General features: G+C 42.6%; 1 protein-coding gene and 1 long non-coding RNA gene across 2 annotated transcripts in view; one reads left to right on the top strand and one right to left on the bottom strand.

The window, feature by feature from the left end:
* pleca (plectin a) overlaps positions 1-22469 on the bottom strand; it is a 63624-nt gene that overhangs the window by 22561 nt on the left and 18594 nt on the right. The window contains exons 10-14 of the mRNA XM_088405533.1: positions 5052-5113; positions 3952-3966; positions 2868-2957; positions 1638-1715; positions 1465-1557 (exon numbers count right to left, since the gene is read on the bottom strand). Of these exons, the coding sequence (XP_088261659.1) occupies positions 1465-1557; positions 1638-1715; positions 2868-2957; positions 3952-3966; positions 5052-5113 (338 nt within the window). The remainder of the gene's footprint in view (positions 1-1464; positions 1558-1637; positions 1716-2867; positions 2958-3951; positions 3967-5051; positions 5114-22469) is intronic.
* LOC148406091 (uncharacterized) lies at positions 15243-17584 on the top strand. The gene is made up of 3 exons (XR_015864036.1): positions 15243-15294; positions 16766-16804; positions 16870-17584. It is a non-coding gene; the product is annotated as an uncharacterized LOC148406091 (long non-coding RNA).

Genomic DNA, 22469 nt, shown 5'->3' on the forward strand with positions numbered 1-22469 from the left:
AAGTACAATAGCGGGAATTCTGCTTTTTTAAGCTGTTTGACTACTCTTTTTATTATCATTTTAAAATATTAATCTATTTACAGGTTGTCAGTCTTTCAATAAAATACAAAAGTAACAGTGCAACCTCGCAAGGTCAAGGGCGGAGTTTACGACATAACCTCCAGGTACAATGGTAGGAAATCTGCTTTTTTGGTGCCGGTTTAACTGCTCTTTGTACTTTTGTAAATATTAAAATATTTACTGTTTGATTGGCAGTCTTTCAGTCACTCACTGCCAACTTTCTCTGACTAGCTCTTTTGTTATGAAAAAGAAAGAGGAAGAAAATGGGGAAACCCAAGCAAAGTGATTCAGACCCTGAATGGAAAAAGGGCCGCCGCCCACTTCCTTCTAAAAACCTGTGCGTGATTTTTTTTTTTTTGAAATCATGCAAGCTGAGTAAGGAACGCGGTGGTTCCCAGCATATTTCGCCCACGTCTTCGCCGGCCCGAGGAAGCACTGAGTCACTCCGGAAAATGAAACCCGCATCTCAAAGAGACCGTTACACTCATTATAGCTTCAAAAAAGAGACACCGAAAAAAAAAGTACTCCCAATGCTGTGGACTCAAAGTTTCCAATCGATGCCGCTCCATTGGTGCATCCTGTCAAGGCCCAGCTGCATCCCAAGCGTGTGAAAATGCGATACTTTAACGGTTTCTGCAGGTAACAGCAAATCTAATTTGCTTTTTTTGCTGCGAAAAAGGAACAGGACATTTCTTTTCAAATTGAGAGCAAATGAACTGGAACATGAGGGAACCTATTACTAACTTGTGTTACTTTTAGTTTCCCTTTTGCAAAACTTGATATGTTTCATTTTGTTAAGTTTTATGTAAATGTGTATCGGCATTATTCATGTCATTTTCAAGGAGGCAGGACAGGAACAAAACAGATGATGTGACACACACTAGCTTCTGGAGCTGTGGAAGTGAAAAAGCTAGGACGGCAGCGACATACAGAAAATTAATCATTTTATTTTCGAATTAAGAGCAAATTAATTGGAACATTAAGAAACGGTTATGTATCATGGTGACTCCTTTGCCATTTTTCTTGATAAAAATGATATATTTTGAAGTATGAGCACTGGAGGTACACAAGAGATGAAGAGGAACTGCACATTTTTCCTTTCAAACTAAAAGCAAATTAATTGGAACATTAAGCCACGTATGCTACATTATAGTTTTTCTTGATAACCATACACTTTTTAATTTACGAGCAACGGAGGTACATTTTATTGCTTATTAATACTCATTTTAGAATTGAGAGCAAATTAACTGCAACATGAAACAACTTAGTTCTAAATTGTGCTAAAGTGGCTGCAAAACGTCGGGGCGCCTTTTGTTTAAAAGCGGTACTTGTCCCCAAAAACGATTTCTCTAGAGGTACACGATTTTAAAAAGATAAAGGTGGAGAAGCACCCAAAACTGGTACCTGGAAGTGCAGGATGATGGTCCATATGAGGCCCAGGGTCAGCTTGGGGTTTCCGTCGGCGATGTCGTCGTTCCTGATGTTGACCAACTTGACCTGGGAGCGTGAAAAGGAGGTCGTTTTCGAAGACGCCCGTGGGACCACTGACGGTGAGGGGACGAGAATTTGCGTCCCACCTGTCTGTGCTTGAGGAAGTCCAGCGCGATCTGAACATTCTGGAGCTTGTGGAAGCGCATGCGGCCCTTCTCCCTCGGCTGGAAAAAAAAAACAAAAGGACATCAAATATTTGAGGGCTGGGAGGCAAAAAAAAAAGAAAGAAAAATGGCCGCCGGTTCCGCGGGATGTGGATGAAGGTGCCAGGCCACACGTCAGAATGAACATGCGTACTCAATGACCAATCAGATGGCAGCGATTGATTACCGGCACGGGCGTTGGGGCATGTACGTCATCCGTCAATCAAAACAACTCAGCTGCAGCATGGAATTATGGGATGTGCAGAAAAATATTTGTGGAAACTTTTTTGGTTTCAGTCTGTCAGAAGATGACAAGTAATTATTGAAATTTAAAGATAAACATTTGAAACAAATATTTTTCATTTTTTTCATGGCATTTTAATGAAATTTAAAAGAAAATTCTGCTGTATATTGGGATGTTTTTTTTCTCAATGATGTGTGTATTTCAAGGGATCTTTTAGTATTGGTAATTGAAATCACACTGATATTGTCTAAAAAAATGGTATCGATTCAAAAAAACACAACAGGTATCATCTAAAAAAAAAAAATATCGAGTCAAACGACACAATTAGTATCGTCTAAAAAATAGTATCGATTCGAACAGATCAACCGGTATCGTCAAAAAAATGGTATCAATTCAAACAACTTGTATCGTTTAAAAAACCGGTATCGATTCAAACAACCCAACTCGCATCATCTAAAAAAATCTGTCATCGATTCAAACAACCCAACTTTTTCAAATCCGATAATCGAAATGTTCAACGTCGCGACGTTTGAGTGGATATTTTCAGTATGGGGGGAGGGGGGGCTTTGGTGGCGATGGGGGGGGGGGGGGTGCGTCGATACATGCCAGGCCAGCGTGCGGGCAGCACTCACCAAGCGCACGTTCCTCACTAGGTCACGTTCCCTGGGCTAGCGCGGCAAAAGCATCACAAGGAAGGAGGGAGGACGGGGGAAAGGTGGGTCGGGTTTGGGTGGTGTAAGGTCGTTAGAGCCCGCCCACACAAAGAAATAAATAATAAGTCAACAAGATGGCGGCCAAGAATGAAAATTAGTAGAATTAACAATTAACACATGCCACATAACAACAACAACAACCATAATAAAAGACTGCACACGAAGCTTGGGGGGGGCTGGAAGTAAGGGCGGGTTGAAAGGTCAAAGGTCACTCACCAGAGTCTCTCCGGAGAGAACCTCCAGCAGGGAGATGAGGTTGTGGCCATCGCGCAGGTCCTCGTACAGGTCGCTGACATGTCGCTGGGCCTAAAAAAAAAGAAATTATCGCAAATTATGGAGTGGCGCTTAGCTCGTCTGCATCGCAGTTAAGGTGTTCCGGATAAAAAAAATCATGCGTGTTAGGTTGAATGTACACTCTGAATCAGAGGTGTCCAAACTACGGCCCGGGGGGGCATTTGTAGCCCGCCATCCACAGTACTGCCCGCCACATTAATTTATGTAGACAAAATATAATTGCTTGTGTGACTTTTTTTAACCTTGTTTAACATGTACATTTCACCATTGTGGCATTGTGTTACAAATGATGGAAATTCCCTTGATTTTTTATTATATCATAAAAGAATCAATGGGGAAAAAACACTAGGGAGCTGAAATTTCCAGCAGATGATTAAAACATGTAAAAGTTCAAAATGCAACCATTCTGACATTTCTGTATGAATGCAGGTGGACGTGAGAGATTTTGTGTACAAAAATAATCATTGTCCAAATTTTGGACCCTATAAAACCATTATAATTACAATTTTTGAGATTTTAATAGTATTTATGTCATTGATTTTCCTGCGATTCCGTCGAGCGGCGGTCAAACAATGGCAGCAAACAGAAAATTCTTTCTTGACTTGTGTTTCACCTCGAGCCAGTAGGTGGTGGTAGAGACCACTTATTGGCTATGTCTTAAAGTTTCATCATCACTTCACAGGCTACAAAAACAGATCATACCATTTTCAATTTTTTTGTGGCCCTTGAGCCTTTCTATTTACATCTAGGAGGCCCTCACAGAAAAAGTTTGGACACCCCTGCTCTAAATTGTCCTTTTGTGTGAGACGGGATTGTGTTTGTATGCGTCCTGACTTTTGCATGGCAGTTCAAGTCCAACACAGCAAGATGGGCCACAATATTAGGGACAGCCATATGGGAACATTTCCAACGGGGAAGACGAAACGGTCCAAGCGCTGCACTGAACTCCATGCGTTTAGCTGTTAGCATTTAGCGATTATTCGAGGGCCAAACAAGAAGAACCTACCTCGGGCTTCCAGTGCTGATGGGATAAAGAGGACGGGGCGGGTGTGGTGGAAAACGGTGATGGAAAAAAAAAAATTGAAAATAAAATGATTATGAAAAGAATACAGCTGCTTCGTGTACAGATTATTTTTTATTTGAACCTCAACTTGAAAAAGTTGAAAAATCCCCATAGCATCGCAACTACACATAAAGGTAATGCAACAGAATTGATTTGGTTAGTTTTTGTTTATTTGTATTTAATTATCCCAACTGAATTCATAATTTTGAGATGTATCGTCACGTTAGCATGCGAGTTAGCTACTTTGGTGGCCTTTTATCTCACCAATTCTAACAATGCTAATTCTCACAAATTCTCTGCAAATCTTCATTTTAAAGCAGCGGTATGCTAATACTCACACGAGCTTGAATTTGTGATAATATTTTAGAAATTTAAGCTCTTTAGGCCGTATTTTCCCCACTCAAAGTGCTCATTTGGTTTTTGTCTTTTTAAAACTGCGGCGCCCCTTAAAACCGCTAAGCGGCCTATGCTAAGCCGATACACAACAAGAATGATGCTAAAAAAAGCTCCCGTACGGCCTCATTTCCATGGCCGCAGACTCATAAAAAGGCACAATAGCAACACGTCCTGGCCACCCCTGCGGGCTCCATTTTAATGATTGCTAGCTTGATGCTATCGCAGGACGCACATGGAGAACAGCGGGCAGCCCGCTTGGCTCACGTTAGCTTCCTTAGCATAACAACCGGCATCTGCGGAACCGTGACAACGCCCATTCTAGCCCATAGTATTTTGCTATATTTTGTTGTTTGGCTCGTGTCCCAGTAGCTACAGGAAACCACCAACACAGATTGTTGCACAGTCTCGTCGCTCTTGTGACTCGTGTGTCACAAGATTCGCACTTACAGTGAAATCATTGATCTTGACTAAAGTGGACATAAAAAAAAAAAAAATCATGCTTTGGTGTGACCCAGTGGTGAGACGTCAAAGCCGGGTGTTGTTTTGAAATGTCCTCCGGATAAAAGATTGATCACAGATTCGCTTTGCTAGCTGGCTATCAAGCTTAGATCTGGAGGCAAGTAAAAGCATGCGAGAGCGTCTCGTACCTTTACCAGATGCTTGTTGACCCATTTGGTGAAAGTCTTCTTCTGAACTCGGTCTCGCTCATCTGACGGGAGGGGGAAACAAAAAAAAACCCAAAACATTCAGTATTGAAGGCAAACACGATTTTATTTTTCAGAAATAAAAGAAGCACCGACACGCTCGGATTGTTAGAACACTGCACCAACAAAATAGTAACACTGCTGAATATGTTTACTAGTTGAGCGCCCCCTTGTGGCGAGTAAAATGGCAACTCAAACTTCAAACCAATCCTTCCATAGCCCCCTGGTGGCGAGTAAATAAAACTGCAGATATGCCACACATAAGCAGGTTGTAACATCAGATATGCCGATTAAAAACGTCCTCCTTATAGCAACATTACACCTTCAACATGTTTAGAAATAAGAGCAGCACCGACACTCTTGGATTGTTAGAATACTGCAGCAACACAACAGTAACATGTCCCTTTAGATTTACTAGTGGAGAGTGCCCCTGGTAGTGAGTCAAATACCTCTTTGTTTACTGCGAGATATCCCCCTGGTGGCTAGTAAAGAAACTGCAGAAACTGCGTCACATTGGACGTTTATTAAATCAAAAATGAATCAGAGGAGGTTAGCATAACGGCTTGAATAACAGCTGTCATGCTGCATATCATGACGTGCGCAGGAACATGTTCCGCCATGCAGGATTGGTCCTGCACACATTCCTCAGCATTCTGTTAGTGTAGTAAAAGTTGAGGATTTTTAACAGCCAATCAGTGCAAAGGCAAAAACAATGACATTTAAGTGCCATATAACTATGATAAATGTCTGCACAATAAATGATATTTTTTAAGATATATCACTGAAGGAACATTTAATTTGTTGACAATAATGTACAGATATGATATATATGGATTTTTTTGAGCATGAATAAAAATTAGGATACATATTTTTATTTGAACTTATATATTTCTTTTATAAATTGTTTTTATTATTTTAAATTCATATTTTTACATTCAATTATTAATAGTATTTTATATATTGTGTTTTAGCATGAATGGGGAAAATGAAACTATACCAAATCAAATAATAGCATGATATAGTAAAACGAATGACATTTAATCCAGTGTGAAGAGACTTAATTTAGAGTCATAATTATAATTATGATAAATGTCTAAACAATAAGTGATATTTTTTTATAATCTAATCACTGAAGGAACTCCTTTAATTTGTTGTAATATATAAAATATCTGGATTTTTTTTTAGCATGAATAAAAATGAGAATATACATCTTTTTATTTGAATCTATATATTGTATTATAATTTATGAATTCATAAATTGTTTTTAGCATGACTAATGGCACAATCAAAAAATACAACTAAAAACAGGCTGCTCTTTAAAGCACAAGTGTTACATTGGCCCTTTAGCTTAAACACTCCCCCGATTAAAGACACAACATAAGGGGCGTGGCCTGTTTAAAGCCCACCACCACCTTCATCATCATCATCATCATCATCATCCTCGCTTCCACAAACTGAGCAAAAAAAAAAAAAAAAAAAAACTACCTTTCCTGTGGTCCATGGGCTTGAGCATGCCCTGGTAAGGCGAGTCCTCGATGAACACGCCGTCGCTGCTCAAACTGTCCGACGAGTACCCGCGCAACGTGGCCTCCATGGCGAAGAGCGAACTACCTTTTGAGCGTTTCCCCAGCGACTGCCCGTCCGCTTCCTCTCCCCCTGCGCCGCCACGCGCGCAACAAAAGCCAGCCCGCCTGCGGGGCGAGCGAGTCACTCCAGAAAGGGGAAGGGATGAGAGTCCCTCCTTCCCCGACCCGACGCCGCGGTAAAGGTGCCACCACGCCCCCCGGGACCACGGGAAAGCCCCTCCTCCCGCTCCTCGCCGACCACCCCGGACGACTTTCGGCTCAAAGCTGCACAGGTGCGCTATTGGCACCACAACAAGGTGGATTTTATCTTCAGGGTCAGTCCGCCACATACGCTGCGAAAATCTCCAAGGATTTTCCAGACAACGCTGGAAAATTTGGGTAAATTTAGTGAAAACTGGAAAGTTAACGAAGGTTCTGCTTCCGTTCCAGTGTGAGAAGATTCACAGTAAGAATGGAACCCACCAAACGAACGCAGATCGAAAGATTTCTGCAGAGGTCTGGACAAGGAAAGTTGAGAAACTTCCAAGGAGGTTTTGGTTTTCGTATGCGCTAGTTAGTCTACGTGGTAAAGAGGAAATCCAGCAAAAACTGGAAAGTTAAAGAAGGTTCTGCTTCCATTCCACGGTAAGTATGGAAGCCACCAAACGCACGCGGATCGAAAGATCTTCTAAAGATTTCTGCAGACGTCTGGACAAAGAAAGTTGAGAAACTTCCAAGGAGGTTTTGGTTTTCATGCAAGGGTGGCCAGCAGGTAAAGGAGAAATCAGGCAAACCCCCGAAAGATGAAGGAGGTTCTGGTTTCATTCCACTGGGGGAAATTTACAGTAAATATGGCGGCAACCAAACGTACTCAGATCAAAAGATTTCTGCGGATGTCTGGACCCAGAAAGTTGAGTCACTGCCAGGGAGGTTTTATCTTTGTGGAGGGCTGGCCCATGAGTCAAGGGCGAATCCGCCGAATGACTTCCTGAGATCATTCTCCAGAAAACCAAATTAAATTTGGCCTTTGATCGAAATTCTTGTTTTTGTCTCATGACACCAAATGACAATGAAAATTTGGGTGACGCTACAGATCACAAGGAGAAGAAGACTTGAAAGATAAGCAGTTCTTTGTCCACGGTGGAAACAGTGAAGAGCTGTGCGGGCTGCCCGTCTTTTTCGACCGCTTGAGCTGCGACGAGCACATGATGGCCATGAGTCAAGGAACAAGCTCATTCTTCACCCAAAAAAAAAAAAGGGGGGGGGGGGGGGACTCAAATGTTCCAGTAGCAAAATGTGAAAGGTTTTCTCCTGTTTCTCTTGGCTCTCTGCCAGTGTTTTTCTAAAAGCTTCTGTTGTAAGGTGCTCGAAAAGAATTCAAAAAGCCAACCCTTGACTTTTATTCTCGACCGTGAGCAATTTGTCCATCACCGATGTTGATTTGGAGAGTTTATCTAAAAAAAAAAACAAAAAAACAAAGAACAGACCTAACCACGTCCAATAATTTCCCGCAAGGGCTTTGGGTGTCAGAAAGGAGGGATTCCTGGGATGCTTCCGCAGGGAGGAGGCTTGTCGGGACAGGAGAAGCGAGAGGGGGGTGGGGCGGGTCCATCTCCTCCACTCGACCCCAAACCCACCTAGGAGACACACCCGACTGTCAAAAAAAAAGACCCACCCTAAAGACCCACCTAAATACCAGAGGAATGAGCAGAGTCAAAGACCACCGTAAAAAAAAAAAACGTTTTGGATCGTCACAAAATCCAATCTAAAAGACCCTCAAAGATCCACCTTTTAAGATCCAGCTTCAAAAATGAAAAACCTCAGTCTAATGTTTAGGATCTTACAAACTCATTCCCAACAAAACCACCTTGAAAATCTACCAAAAACCAGCGTCAAAGACCTTCTAGACCAACCAAGAAGCTCTGTCAAGGTTCATCTTCAAAACCGCCCTTACTAACATACCTCAGACTCTCTTGAAAAAAATGAATGAGATCAACCTCAAAGACCCTCATAAAAATTTAATTTGAAGACAACCTCAAAAACAAATCTTCAAAGATCCACCTTAAAAGACCATGACAGACCATCCTAAAAAAAATCTCACTTCACCTCTACCGTCAATCTCAAAGACAAATCCTAAAGACCCTCAAATACCCACCTTCAAAGACCCATCTTCAAAAACAAAGAAACTCAAGAGTCCCTTCTCCACCTTCAAATACTTTGCATAAAAAGTCCCCTCAAAACCACCTTGAAAACAAAGCTCAAAAAGCATTGTCAAAGACCCTAAAAGACCAAGACCTTCCATCAAGACCACCCACCAAAAAATAACCTGAAAGAGCACTCAAAGCACAAAGACATCAAAGACCAACATCTAAGACACCACACCGAGCCCCCCAAAATACAACCTTTAATCTCAAAAACCCCCTTAAAATAATAAAGACCAACCCTAAAGCCGCAACTCAAAGATAACCTTGATACCAAAACAAACAAGCTCAAAGACACAACGCTACCCAAAACAAAAATTCATGACTTGAGTTGAACTCTTTCCAAAAAATCTCCTCAAATTAATAGAATGCATCCGCCCGGGTGTCATGGATGTTTTTAGTTATGCAGACTTTATTCTAAAAAAAAAAAAAATTGCGCAAGTGAATGCATGCATGTCCATCACAGAAACAAGAATGTGAAGCGGTGGCCCTGCGGCATTGTGGGTCGGCGCGGAGCTCTGTTACTGTTCAACGATGTGGAATGTGCACCCTTGTAAACATTACTCATAAAAACATTTGGTGCAATATTAACTTCTTCCTTAAGCAAAACACTCTACAGTGCTGCTTTTGTCTCCCTCTTGTGGAAAAAGGCTGCAATGACATTAAAGGTTACTTAAGGGAAGTGGGAGGTGGGTGTGTGTGGGGGGGGGCTTGCGGTTTGGCTGTAGGCATGGCAACACTGAAAACACATGCTTCTGTTTACACGGAAGTATGCCACTTTGTAGTCGCAACGGTTAACAGATGCTAAAAAAAAAAATGTACTGCACAACACTAAATGCACATATGTTTCTAATATAAACACAATTACATCACATTGGAAAACAATAATCCACGAATAAGATATATTGGCCAGGCGAAAAAGAGGAAATATCAAAAGTAATTTGACTTCAGAAAACAAATGCTGAAATTAAGCCTAATTAACTCTCTCAAAGAGCAAAATGACCCTCCTTAGAAAAAAAAAAAAACTCCAAGACCCCCCTCAAACACCCTTTGGAAGATGACCTACAAAGAAACCAATTCCAAAGACCCACGCCAAAGACCCAACCTTAAAAAAACTCTCAGAACCAAATTTAAAATAAAATAACAATTAAAAAAAAATAACAATTTCTGTTCGTACTTTAGTACCTAAAGAAATCACTTCAGACTAGGGTTCAATGAGTTAACGATTAGTTTCCACTTTGCTAGTTTTGATGCGTTCGCTGTATGAATCCAATTAGTAATCTATTATTGAAGTAAGACATGACTAATCGATCTCACCTGCACTCAAAAACAATCATCTTTGACCACGCCCACACAGACCCATTCACGCCAGAATCTGGAGCATTTATTGTGGTCACCCCAAATGCAGACAGAAGCAAAACCAAAAAACACCGCGCAGTGCGCATGCGCGCGTCGTTCTCCTCCTCCTCCTCCTCCTCCTCCTCCTCCTGATCAAAAGCGCCTGCGGGGACGTCAGCGAGCGAGCGAGCGCGCGTACGTACCTAAGCAGCACATGAGGTTTTGGAGATGCGAGCACATGACCTCGTAGCGCATCTCGTGAATATAATTCTCCGTGCGGAACGCGAACGCACCACCGCCGCCGCCGCCGCCTTCCACGCTCGCCTCCATGCCGCTGTCGAAAAACCCCGCGTGGATTTTTAATTTTTTTTCCGCGACTAACTTTTGTCTCGACTCGAGCTCCATGGAGGAGGAGGAGGAGGAGGAGGAGAACCAAAGTGTCGACTCGGATTGCAGCCAAGTCCAACCCACTCCTGCTGTTGCCTTCACTGGCCGTGCGTAAAAAGATGACATTTGCGCGCAGATGCGTGTGCGCGCCCCAGGGTTTTTTTTTTTTTTAGGGGGGGGGGGGGGGGGGTAGTATGAGTGACGTGTACCGCCCACCACTTGCATAACCCACCCCAGAGCTCCAATTAAACACACGCACGCAACACACACACGCAGGATGAGCGCACACACTACGAGGCACGATAACACACTTTTCCCATAGTCGTAAATCACTCGTAATAAAAGTCCTATTAAACTCCTTACAAAACGACAAAAATACACCATTTTTCAACAAATATAGCATTAATTCTGCAATGTAAAGTGAAATAATTGCTGTTACTATACTTTCATACACAGACCAGCCAAAAGTTTAGAAACACCTTCCAATTCACATGGTATCAGGCAAATTTCCAATATTTGGAATCTGTTTAAAAACATATATATTTGTGAGTATTCTTTGGACCAACCAAGGCCAGTGTGAAGCCGTAAGGCACCAGTAGAGTATCAGTGCACATTTAGCCTCACCTCGGCCATGTTTGCAACAGCTGTACGTCATAAATAACCTACACACACACACTGAAGCTAAACTATTGTTGTCTTGTGTGCGGTAGTGCTCAACTATTCAAGTCCTTCACAGCGTGTGGAGGAGAAACTCGCATGCGTAAGATGTGGGAGGACTCTTGAATGGAAACGTTTGTCTGCAGTCATTCTCTCCCAGCGGGCACGCATGTACCCAAATGTGTGGGCCAAGACCACCACAAAGTGTCACGACGGGCACGTCCGGGGTGTTTATGGTACAGAAGGTCGTTCGGGAAAACCGCATTCATTGGGAAATGGAGTTTTATGGGCTCGTTTTAAAGGACCAAAACGCACCTACAAATGGCCGCTTTAAGCCAAAACTGCGGACTTTCTCTGTGTTTTCAAGCATGGCTTTTGGAGACTTTTTTGTGGGTCTGCCCATGATAGACACACCTACCAAATTTCGTGTCGCTAAATGAAACAGGTTTCGGGGGCTGAATTTTTAAATCGGAAAGTGAGGGTCATTTGGGTTAAGTCGGCAAAAAAATGGTCACCAATCCAAAATGGCAGACTTCCTTTGGGTTTTCAAACACGGCTTCCGGAGACTTTTTTGTGGGTCTGCCCATGATAGAAGTGCCTACCAAGTTTCGTGTTGCTAAGTGAAACAGGTTTCGGGGGCTGAATTTTCAAATCGGAAAATGAGGGTCATTTGGGGTCGACTCATCAAATAAAATAGTCACCGAAATGGCAGACTTCCTCTGTCTTTTCAGTCAAAGCTTCTTGTGACATTTTTGTGGTTCCGCTCGTGACAGAAGTCTCTAGCAAGCTTCATGTTGCTAAGCGAAACAGGCTTTGAGGGCTGAATTTCCAAAAGCTGACTCATTTTCCGGAGGGGGCAAATCAGAAAAAAAAAGCCACTTCAAACCAAAATTGCAGACTTTCTGTGTCTTTTCAAGCTTGGCTTCTTGAGACTTTTTCGTAGGTCAGCCCATGATAGTCATGCCTACCAAGTTTCAAATTGCTAAGCGAAACCAGCTTCGGGGGCCTCATTTTGGAACCCACAAACCAAAGTTTCCGATCAAGGAACCTTGCTGCCAAGCGCTCTTGTTGTTTGAGTGCAGTAAAAGTGTGCTGCTCTTCCCCGGAGAAGTCTGTTATTAGCGAAAGGAGGCAGCCGAGTGAGTCACTGCAGCGCGGAATGGAAATTGCGCCGCAGTTCTGGGTGTGGCTCGCCACCCAACGGAATCAACCTTGAACGCTGCGGCCCGACCGTACGAAAGCTGTAAAGTCTTGACGGCTTCTGTTGAAAAGTTTTCTGTCGTTATGACTTCTTTGTCTCCGGGCTACGACGAGCGGCGGTATCGAGTTCGCCGCCCGGCTTTTTTTAAACGCCGCCACGCACCTTCCCACTGGGTCAAAGGCACCTTCAACTTTAACTACAGAGATTGAATTCGCTCCACTGGGATGATAAGAAGCATATGATACGCGTATTAATAATTATCGCGGAGCGGTGTCACGTTGCTGCGCGGGACACGCTTTGAAGCTATCGAATTCAGACGTGACATCAACATGGCCGCCGCCGGCATCTGTAACGTGACGCCGTCTCCGGCGCAAACAGGCCGAGTATTGACACGGCGGTTTAATATTTGCACGTCATTTTGCAGTCAAAGGCCGTCTGGATTTGACCGCACCGCTTCCAGGAAGCGGATGTCTTTGGGAGACATGATGATGATGATGATAATAAATCCTGTACTGCTCTCACATGAAGAGACTTTCAGATTTTCTTCTTCTCTTATGACTATTTTTGGACTTTTTTCATGTTGCGCACTCATGACACAACCGCATGTTTGCGATCGTCGACATGAGGTAACAAACACCGTTAGGTAGCTAGCCTGCAGTTGCCGGTTCAAATATATGGTGAAAGACTCGGTCGCCTGTGCACTTTTTAAGCGCGTTATTGAACTAAATACAAAAATAATATTTCTGCAAAAAACATACATCAAAAATTGCTAATAGCTAGCAAGTCTATAATCACTAACCGGAATATATTGTAAAGACTCCATGAGCGGTCAAAGACAGATTTAGCTTAGTTACATTTTGTGAAACTAATTTCAACAAAACATGCACAAAATACTCTGCACAAAACGTGCATCAAATCTCGTTAATAGCTAGCTAGCCTACAATCACTAATCACTAAAATATTGTAAAGACTCCGCGAGATGGTCAAAAACAGATAAACACATCTGTGCATTTTAGCGTTTTACTCAACTAAATGTCAACAACAACAAAAAACACCAAATAAAAAATTCTACACAAACTTGGGTCAGAACTAATAGTTAGCAAGTCAACGGCTAGCTGCTAATCTGACCACAAGCGACAGCCAACTCTATGCTCTCATTCGCTGGCGCCCATGTCACTCACCAGGCAAGACTCCGCCTTTTAAAGGCACAAACACGCAAAAGAAGACAATGGCGACCCTACGTGGACAACAGTAATACCTTCATCTTTGTTTGTTTTGTTTGTTTGTTTTGTTTTACATATTTATTTAACTACATTTTTCTGCTTTTTCTGCTCGCATAGATATATTTTGAAATTATACTGAATTTAATGCGATCTAAAACAATTGTTTCTTTTTTAATGAGCTATGTTGAAATATTTTTAGGTTCCGCTCATTATTTATTTACATCTGTTTCCCCTTCCCTGTTGGAGGTACTTTTTTTGTTATTGTTCTGTTGCTGTAGTACGCTTGCCAAAGGTGTGTCCCGCAGTCTTCCTTTCAGCGAGCTTTTTATGACCTGAATCGCTCCGACGGGAAGGAAAAGGGCACACGATCCCGTCAAGATGGCCGCCGCCCTCACAGCAGGTAACGGCAACCAACGCGGTTGCGACTTTGCTTTGAGGCAGCATTTCAAACAGGTTTGTCCAACATGCAAAACAAAACTTCCTCCTATAGACTCGTCCTCAGGCCTTGTGTCTCATGGCGACAACACGCCCGCTCGGGTGCGTCTGGCTTCCACGCTACCACCTAACCGGCACTTATTACCACAGTCGCTTTCGAACCCGTCAAGCTGGTCGTTGGCTTGAAATTCATTTTTAAGATGTTTTCCATAAACGACTATTGTCATTTGCATAATTGTTTTTGTGAGCGTAAAATTCACGTGTTAAAGTGAAATACAACTGAACTGAGCATGATCAAATGCGCTGTACCGGTTTTTGAAATCGTCGACAAACTTCGTTAAAATATGTTTTAACGTTGCACTTTTTTTTTTTTAATTATGTGATTACGTGTGTGCCACTAGAGGGCGCTTGCGGCCCAATAACGGGATTCTTAGCACACTTGCAAACGGATAATACGACATTGTTCAAATATTTTGTCAATATGTCGCAATGCAATTGTGTTATTCGCAACAATCAATATAAAAAAATATAATATAAAGTATAAAAAAAACATGTAACTAAGGAAAAAAATGTCTTGTGCAAGCCATTATATTTTTCACTGAAAGACTAATATAAAGTTGTTTGAAAAACAAATTGTGTAAAAAAACAGGAAAAAGCACTTTTTTTAACAAAGAAAAAGTAGAATATGAAACTGCGACTTCTTTCTCCAAAATCCATTGGAACAGGTTTTGAGAATAAGCAAATTCTTACTGTATCTATTTTTTGTATTATTATTTGTAATATTACAAAGAACAAATTGTGTTTTGGATAAAAAAAAAAGCACATTATATGATACTTTCAACATCGAATTGCCATAAACCTCAACTAGAATAAAGAATTCAAGATACGAGCAGCCTTACAGAGCATAACTCGTGTGTAAGTCGGCGCCTGTTGCCGCGGCAACGCGCCCAAAGCAACCCTCGGGGTTTCTAGCTGTCAGGAAGGAAAACCGACAAAGCAAAACCAAAAGCAGACGGCGGCGACGACGGGGTTAACTCCGCCGCGTCATTCCGCAGGAAACTGAGCCGAGGGAGGAGCGGGGAAGGGAGGGGGGCGCCCGAGCGGGGGTGGTGACGGCAGACGGGATAAGAGAGCGGCGGGGACGGCGGCGAGGACCGAAGCGAGCGAGCGAGCCAGCCGGTAGCTAAACTTTCCGTCCTTGGACTTTAAAGCGGCAAGGTCCCCCCCCGCCCCCCTCCCCGATTTGCCCTTGAAGCGGGCAAGTCGCTTACCTCGCTTGTTGCGCAAGCGCCAGCGCCAAACCAGCAGCAAGGTGACCAGGTGTCCCGCCGCCACCAGCGAGGGGAACACATTTCCCGGGGGGGTCGCCGGCATCGGGCCTGGCTTGCGAGTGAGCCGATCGCCGCCGATTTGCCCGCACGTGGGAGGGCGCCCGAGCGGCCGGGAGGGGGGAGGGGGGGTGACAGGTGAGGAGGGGAGGAGCGTAAGAAACGGGGGGGCGCGGCTTTAGGGGTGTGGTGCCATCCGGGACGTTTGCGAGCCGCGGCCAACTCCTCCGCTAGTTTTTACAAAGAGAGAGAAGTCGCGGCGGGAGCACGCCTCCCACACTTTGCTCCCTCCCTCCCTCCCTCCCTCCCTCCCTCCCCCTCCCACTTGCACTCACTCCTGAGCGATAGCTAACAGAGAAGCCGAACCTGGAGGAGCTCCTCCACATTTACAAATAAACAAAAATCCACCGCCAGTTTTAAAAAAGGGGACAAGCCACCTCCCGACAATTAGACGATTACTTGACGGAATAATCGATTGGATAATAGATTATCAAAACATTCAAGTGACAAGCAAACGACTTAGCAACAACCCCTAACTGTTAATGAAGAAACCAGACTCCATCGCGAGTCTTGACAAAGGAAAAATGAGGCGACGTTAGCAAAAGTTGTTCAAAGCTAACGGGAAAAACAAAACAAGGGTTAAAGAAACACTCTGATGAAATAAAGCAACAAAAATGTTTTGTCAGCAGATAGATGAAGCTGACAAAATAACAAAAATGCTTTTCAAAATGCAAAAACTAACAAACTACATCTTATGTTTATAAAACTCATCAAAAGCATTACTTACTATAAATCTATTTATAATCCGTGAAAATCTACATTTTTTACATTGATAAAACAACTTGTGTATTTCACAAAAAAATCTCCTTTGCTTGTATTTCCAAATATATGAAGTCAGCCCGGCCCGGCGTTCCCCCCACTCCTCCCCACCCGAGCCTCTCCGCGATCCCCCCAAGCTAGACAGAAGTGACCAAAATAAACAAGACTCGCTGGGCCTTGACAGACTCCCTCACTGCAGTCTGTTAATAATACATGAACACACACACACACACACACATATTTCAGGCCTGACAAGCAGCCAAGCTGAAAGTTTCCCGCACTCCCTTTCCCACTGAAGCCGATCCCCTTTCCTCCCTTTTCTCCGGTGTTTACAAGCAACCCGCAGCCATTTTTTTTTCCACCCGCGCTTTCCCACTCATTACGCAACACCCGTCGGCGCTAATTGCAAACTCGTGCTATCACTTCGACAGCAAACTCCCTAAATTCCCCGGGAAATGATAACAAGAGAAGCCGGGATGATTCCAGGTTTTTTTTTTTTTCAGCCCCGGACGTGGGAGACGGCGGGGCGGATTTCCCGGATGGTGAGCTAGCATCGCACGCGGCCGTTTGGCAAGAAGTCAGCTTGAAAGAGACGTTTTGTCTGCAGTGTCACAAGCTAATCACTGCAGGCGGAAAAAAAAGGGCGTTGGCGCCGGCCGCCTGGATCGATCCAAGATTCAAACGTGGCGGGGGGAAGATGATGATGGCGTTTCGGCCGGGACGGGTGCCGCTTTCTTCTCAGAGAAACTTGACGCCGAGAGGACATTGTCACAATGACAAGCGGGCGATAACAACGCACCGAAATAGTTGTGGCGACAACTTAGCGCTTTAGCATTAGCGCTAAGTGTCAAAATAGCTACAGGCGCTTTAGCATTAGCGCGAAATTTTTGTGTTTTCAAAATAGTTGGCGGCAGTTTTAGTGCTCAGTACAATATTTTGGTGATTAAAGTCACGCTTAGTGATTAAAAAAATAAAGCTCTGATGATTGACAGGTGAAAGTAACCAATGGTTGCAAGGGGTGTTAAATGTAAATAACTCTAGTAGTGTCAAACAATAAGTCACTTTTGCTACAAATGATTTTTTTCAATCAAATTTGGCTGACATTACAAAAATATGAAAATACGTGTTTGGGTGGGATAAAATGAACAATTTCACAAAAGTTTGAGAACTGTCCGCAAACTTGAGGATTTTCAGATTTCATTCACAGCATTTATTTTATTAATTATTTAGGGTTAAAAAAAATAATGCATTTTAGATTATTTTCATAATATTACATAATTTTAAAAAAATATAAAAAAGAATTTAATAAAAAAAAGACAAAGGCAAAAAAAAACCCACTTCTTATTACTATTTTTTTAAATCAACCTGTAAAGTAATATTATATATATATATATATATATATATATATATATATATATATATATATATATATATATATATATATGAATACTTGGAAATACTTTCTTTTTTTTAACTGCCCTAGATGGTACTCTTGGCTTCTCTAAGGCATGTTTTTTTTTTTTTAATTATGTTCAAGTAGCTTTAAAAGTGTCACAAAACTATTACACAATCTTGACATTTTCATTCAGTACACATTTCAATTGAACATTTTGCATTTTCAGAAGGTGACATGATTTCCTTTTGCGGGCCACATAAAACCATGCGCTGGGCCAGATCTGGCCCCAGGGCCTTGAGTTTGACACCAATGAATAAGGGGGCAATCAAAACTGAGCATTAATATGTGTACAAAAGACCGAACTGAATCCCATTTGGTGATTTGTTGGTACTGTCTAAATCAGACATGTCAAAAGGTTATTAGAATGTTATTAGACTGAATTCCGAACGACGTCGAATGGCAAACGCGGAAAACTTCTGTCCAGCTCTGAGCGGAACAGATGTGCGGAATTCCCTCCGCCCCCTCCCCTCAGCGCTCAAAAAGGGAGGAGTCGCCGGCCGCTCCCACACGTGCGACGACGCGCAGCATCCCCGTCCGTAGACACCCCGCGTGTCGACATACCCCGATGACGCGGTAATGCCACAACTGATCAAGCCAAAATCGGCGCCCCCAAAAAGCCGCCTCAACGTCAAAAAAACAAAAAACAAAAAAACAACAAAAATAAGAGATGAAAACGTACCACGTGGGGATCCGGGACAAACGCAGCAGCACAAGTCCATCGCGCCTTTCCAACAAAATCCTCCTGCTCAGATCTGACCTCTCCACATTGTGTCTTCTAATCAGAACCCAATGGGAGGCGGAGGCGGCCGAAGGGAGGGAGGGAGGGAGAAAAGGGAGGGGGGGGGGGGGGCGTGCTAGGGAAAATAACGGGCCGAAAAAAAAAGCGGAGGCTCGTCAGCCGGGGGAAGCGAAAAGCAGACGGGCCGAGTGGAAAGAGCATCTCATGCGTGCTGCTTTCCCCTGGATGGCTTCCATGTGTTGCGAGAGGAAAAGAGAAAAAAAAAAAAAAAAGAAAAATTGGACAAAGGGAGGAAAAGTAGCCTGACAAAGAGGCCTCTGTGGAGGTCGTAAAAAAAAAAAAAAATCCTGCGCCTGGTCCACATGACGCGCCTCATTTTTCTTCTAAAAGTGTTACAGTAATGTTTCAGTCAAGCGTTTATTAAATCAGCGTAAGGGGATATCGGTTCCGTAATCCTTCTGTCGTGTTTGTTTGCAAGGAACAGCAATATTGTCCCCGGGTCAGTTTGACCCGGGGTGTATTTAGTCAGCAAAACTTGTCAGAAATGTGTATAAATCTGAATCCGGTATTTTGTTTTAGCCAATGATTTATGTTAAAATCTCAAAAACAACAAACATGTCTCTGGGTCAATATGACCCGGAGGAGTGTCATATTGAAAAGTGTGGAAAAACGTACTTCAAATGTTGAATATTTTTGTGTCTCTCTTAGCTTGACAATGTGGATAATGATTTATGGTCCCTGTGAATGTTTTAATGTGTTAATAGTCCTGTTATATTTGCTAGGAACAGCAATAATGTCCCTGGGTCACTTTGACCCGGTGTGTATTTGACACCCAAACATGTCCGAAATGCGTCTGCTCCGATTCCAATGTTTTCTTTTTACCGGTGTATTTAGTCAGCCAAACTTCCAGAATTTTGTATTAACCAGTTAACCATGTTCATTTTTCAAGAACAGCAAAAATGTCTCAGGGTCAATATGACCCGGAGGTGTGTGCAAAGTGTTTTTTGATTGTTAACCTATTCACAAAGTAACAAAGGTACAATGTGTATTTGTGTTATGTTTGTTCCTTTAGAATAGTAAGAAAATCCTGGGTCAATTTGACCCGGGGACATGAAAAGGTTCCGATTTTTTTTTGCGTTTAATCTTGCCAACTAAAAAATCTTATGATTGCTTTTTCCCCCTCACAAACAGCAAACATATTCTTGGGTCATTTTGACCCGGGTTCTGATTAACTAAGCTAGACATTAATGTCAAAAAATAAATAAATAATGGAAGCCAAGACAAGCAACCCTGATATGCTAACAGAAGAAGAAACACAGTCTCAATGACTCACTACCACCACCTGAGGCCAAATGTAGTATTTCACCTAAATGCCACCGAATCAACTCATTGCGAAGCCCGCTTATTTTCCCGCCAAACGTCAACAACCTTCTCCGAATCTAACGGCGGATATGATGAAAGCGACTCGCTAGCCAACACAGAGGGAGCGGCCCGCCGCATTTCCCTGCTGACGCCTTTCGGCAGAAAGACGCAAGCGGCGCCGCTGCCTACCTTGACCGTTCTGAATCAAAAGCTCCATGAAGTCTCGGCACCGCGCGGGCTCCATCTCACGGCTCCCTCGTCGCCTTTGGACGCCGGGGAAAGAGACGGCGAGCCGGCGGTCGGGCCGGCCCGGGAGACGGGCGGAGGGGGGCCGCCCGCCCGCCTGCCCGCCCGCCCGCCCGCCCGCCACATGTGAGAGGCGCTCTGGCTGGAAAACATGAGCTGCCTGCGCCACGCCAACATTTACCAACTCCGGCTTGCTTGTGTGCGCATTGGACGCACTTAAAAAAAACAACAACTATTTATATCAATAAGCGAATAAAACTCCACTGTGAGTTGTGAGCAGCAGAGGGCATCAGAGCAAAAAAGTCCCAACTATGCACCCTCTCCTTCTCTTGAGAAGATATTCAAAAATACGAAAACAAAGCTACGCATGAGCCAGTGAAGAAGAAGAAAGGAAGCACAATTCTCACTTGGATTCGCACTTTAAAGTCCTAATTCTGGGAATAAAAGAGAAATGATGACTTGAAAGTGATTTTTTTTCACTTTTCAAATTTAAGTTACATTTTTTTCAAACAGTGTATGAAACAAAAATTGAATTATATTCTATGTTATGTTTTTGATCATGAGATTTCTGAGTTTACATTGAGAAGTACGAGAATAAATCAAATATTTGACTATTGTCTGAATTCTGACAGCACTTCCAATTCTCGGTAGAAGGTCACAATTCTAATATATTTTTTTGAATTTAAAATATTTAAATATAAAAAGATAACAATTTTAAGTAAGAATTCTGAAAAATAATAATAATAAACTCAAAAATCTAAACTCATTATTCTGGGATTAAAGTGAAAATTCTGACTATTATTTTTGATGATTTCATCTTTCTTTTTATTTGAAAAATGTTTTAACACAAATATAATATTTTGAAAAATTGACTCAGAATTCTGACTACTCTCCAAATTCTAACCTCTCCGATTTTTCACTTGAAAATATTTTCAAATAATTTCAGAAAGTCAGATGATCGCTTATTGATATGATCATCTCTGATATGATCGGTTATTCAGTAATATATTAATATTACTGTATTGACATTAAAAAGGTTGAAATAAATAAATGTAAGAATATAGTTTTCCCAACAATATTTTCAATAAAATAATACCAATATTCACATTTACTGTTAAAAATAATAATAATAATAATGTTTTACTTTAAATTTCAAATTTCATTCAGAAATGTTCGATTTTTTTTTTTTGCATTTTTTTCAGTGGCCCTAATGCTCTTCGGTTAGACGATGCCGAGAATCATCTTGGGACCGATTTCCATCCGTAGATCCAAACGTTGATGAGCGAGCCTGTTTTCCATCCAGCCTGATTGAAAACGACAAGCTCATCACTTCGGCGGTGAGCAAATCCTATTAGGCGAAAAAAAGGCAAACGGACGCGCCAGCCAGCGCTTCGCCGGGCTGAGCCGCGTGTCAAAATCATAAAGGCGGGACCCCGGGGGGGGTCCGGGACCGAGAAGGGCTACGGTAGCCGGTCGACACATCTGGGAGCTATAACGGCCGAAAGCGTTCCGGCTTTCCTAAGTGCGCGTTGAATTATATCGCCCGTCGTTTTGGCATAACGCCGGTCAGAATTGTTTATGCTTTCCGTTCGAAAGACCGAGTGGCGCTTTCCATTTTAAAACAACGGCTTTAAATCATACATTTCTATGAAAAATATTTTAAATATAATTATATAACAAACACTGTAATAAATACATAAATGCTAATGCTAAAATTAGCACAGTAAAGAACTAAGTGAAGCTAAAATTCATTCAAAATGAGCAGCTCTGCTAGTACTGCAGGCTAATGCTAAAGTTAGCAACGAAAAATGACAGTTAAGCTAAGAGGAAAAAAATTGGCAAAAAAAAAAATTAAAAAGCAGCAAAAAGTAAAGCTAAGAAAAGCTAAAATATACAAAAGCGTATACGGGGATTCGTTGCGCCATAAATGTTGCCAAGCGATCCATCAGCCGTGAAAGTTTTTAGCATGCGGTGTTTCTTTTGCAAATATCCCGCTCATTTCTTCCCCATTCACAAAGACAATTGCGCTTGTGTTCTTTCTAAGTCAAGCTCCTCGGGAGGATGACTTGGAAAAAAAAAAACATGGCTGCAAGAAGCTCCCGCGGTCGTTGGCGGGGCCAAAAATATACACGAGAGGTTTGGAACATATTGACAATTTTTTTTTTGGGGACTCCTCCCCCGTAATTTGCTTTTAAACAGGCTGGTGGAAGTGCGCCATCCTCTAATTTTCATCCACGCAGACGCCACAACGCCACGCCATCGCTGCATGCCGATTTCCTTATAAGGGTGCCTTTTGGGGCGGGGCTTCTTGAGATCTTTATGTAGGTCTACTCATGATAGATAAACCTAGCAAATTTTACTGCTGCTGAACTAAACTGACTTTGAGGACGAAAAAAAGTTTAGT

The sequence above is a fragment of the Hippichthys cyanospilos genome, chromosome 21 (assembly GCF_059441005.1).
Source record: "Hippichthys cyanospilos isolate Australia breed blue-spotted pipefish chromosome 21, RoL_Hcya_1.0, whole genome shotgun sequence".
NCBI classification, from domain to species: Eukaryota; Metazoa; Chordata; class Actinopteri; order Syngnathiformes; family Syngnathidae; genus Hippichthys; species Hippichthys cyanospilos.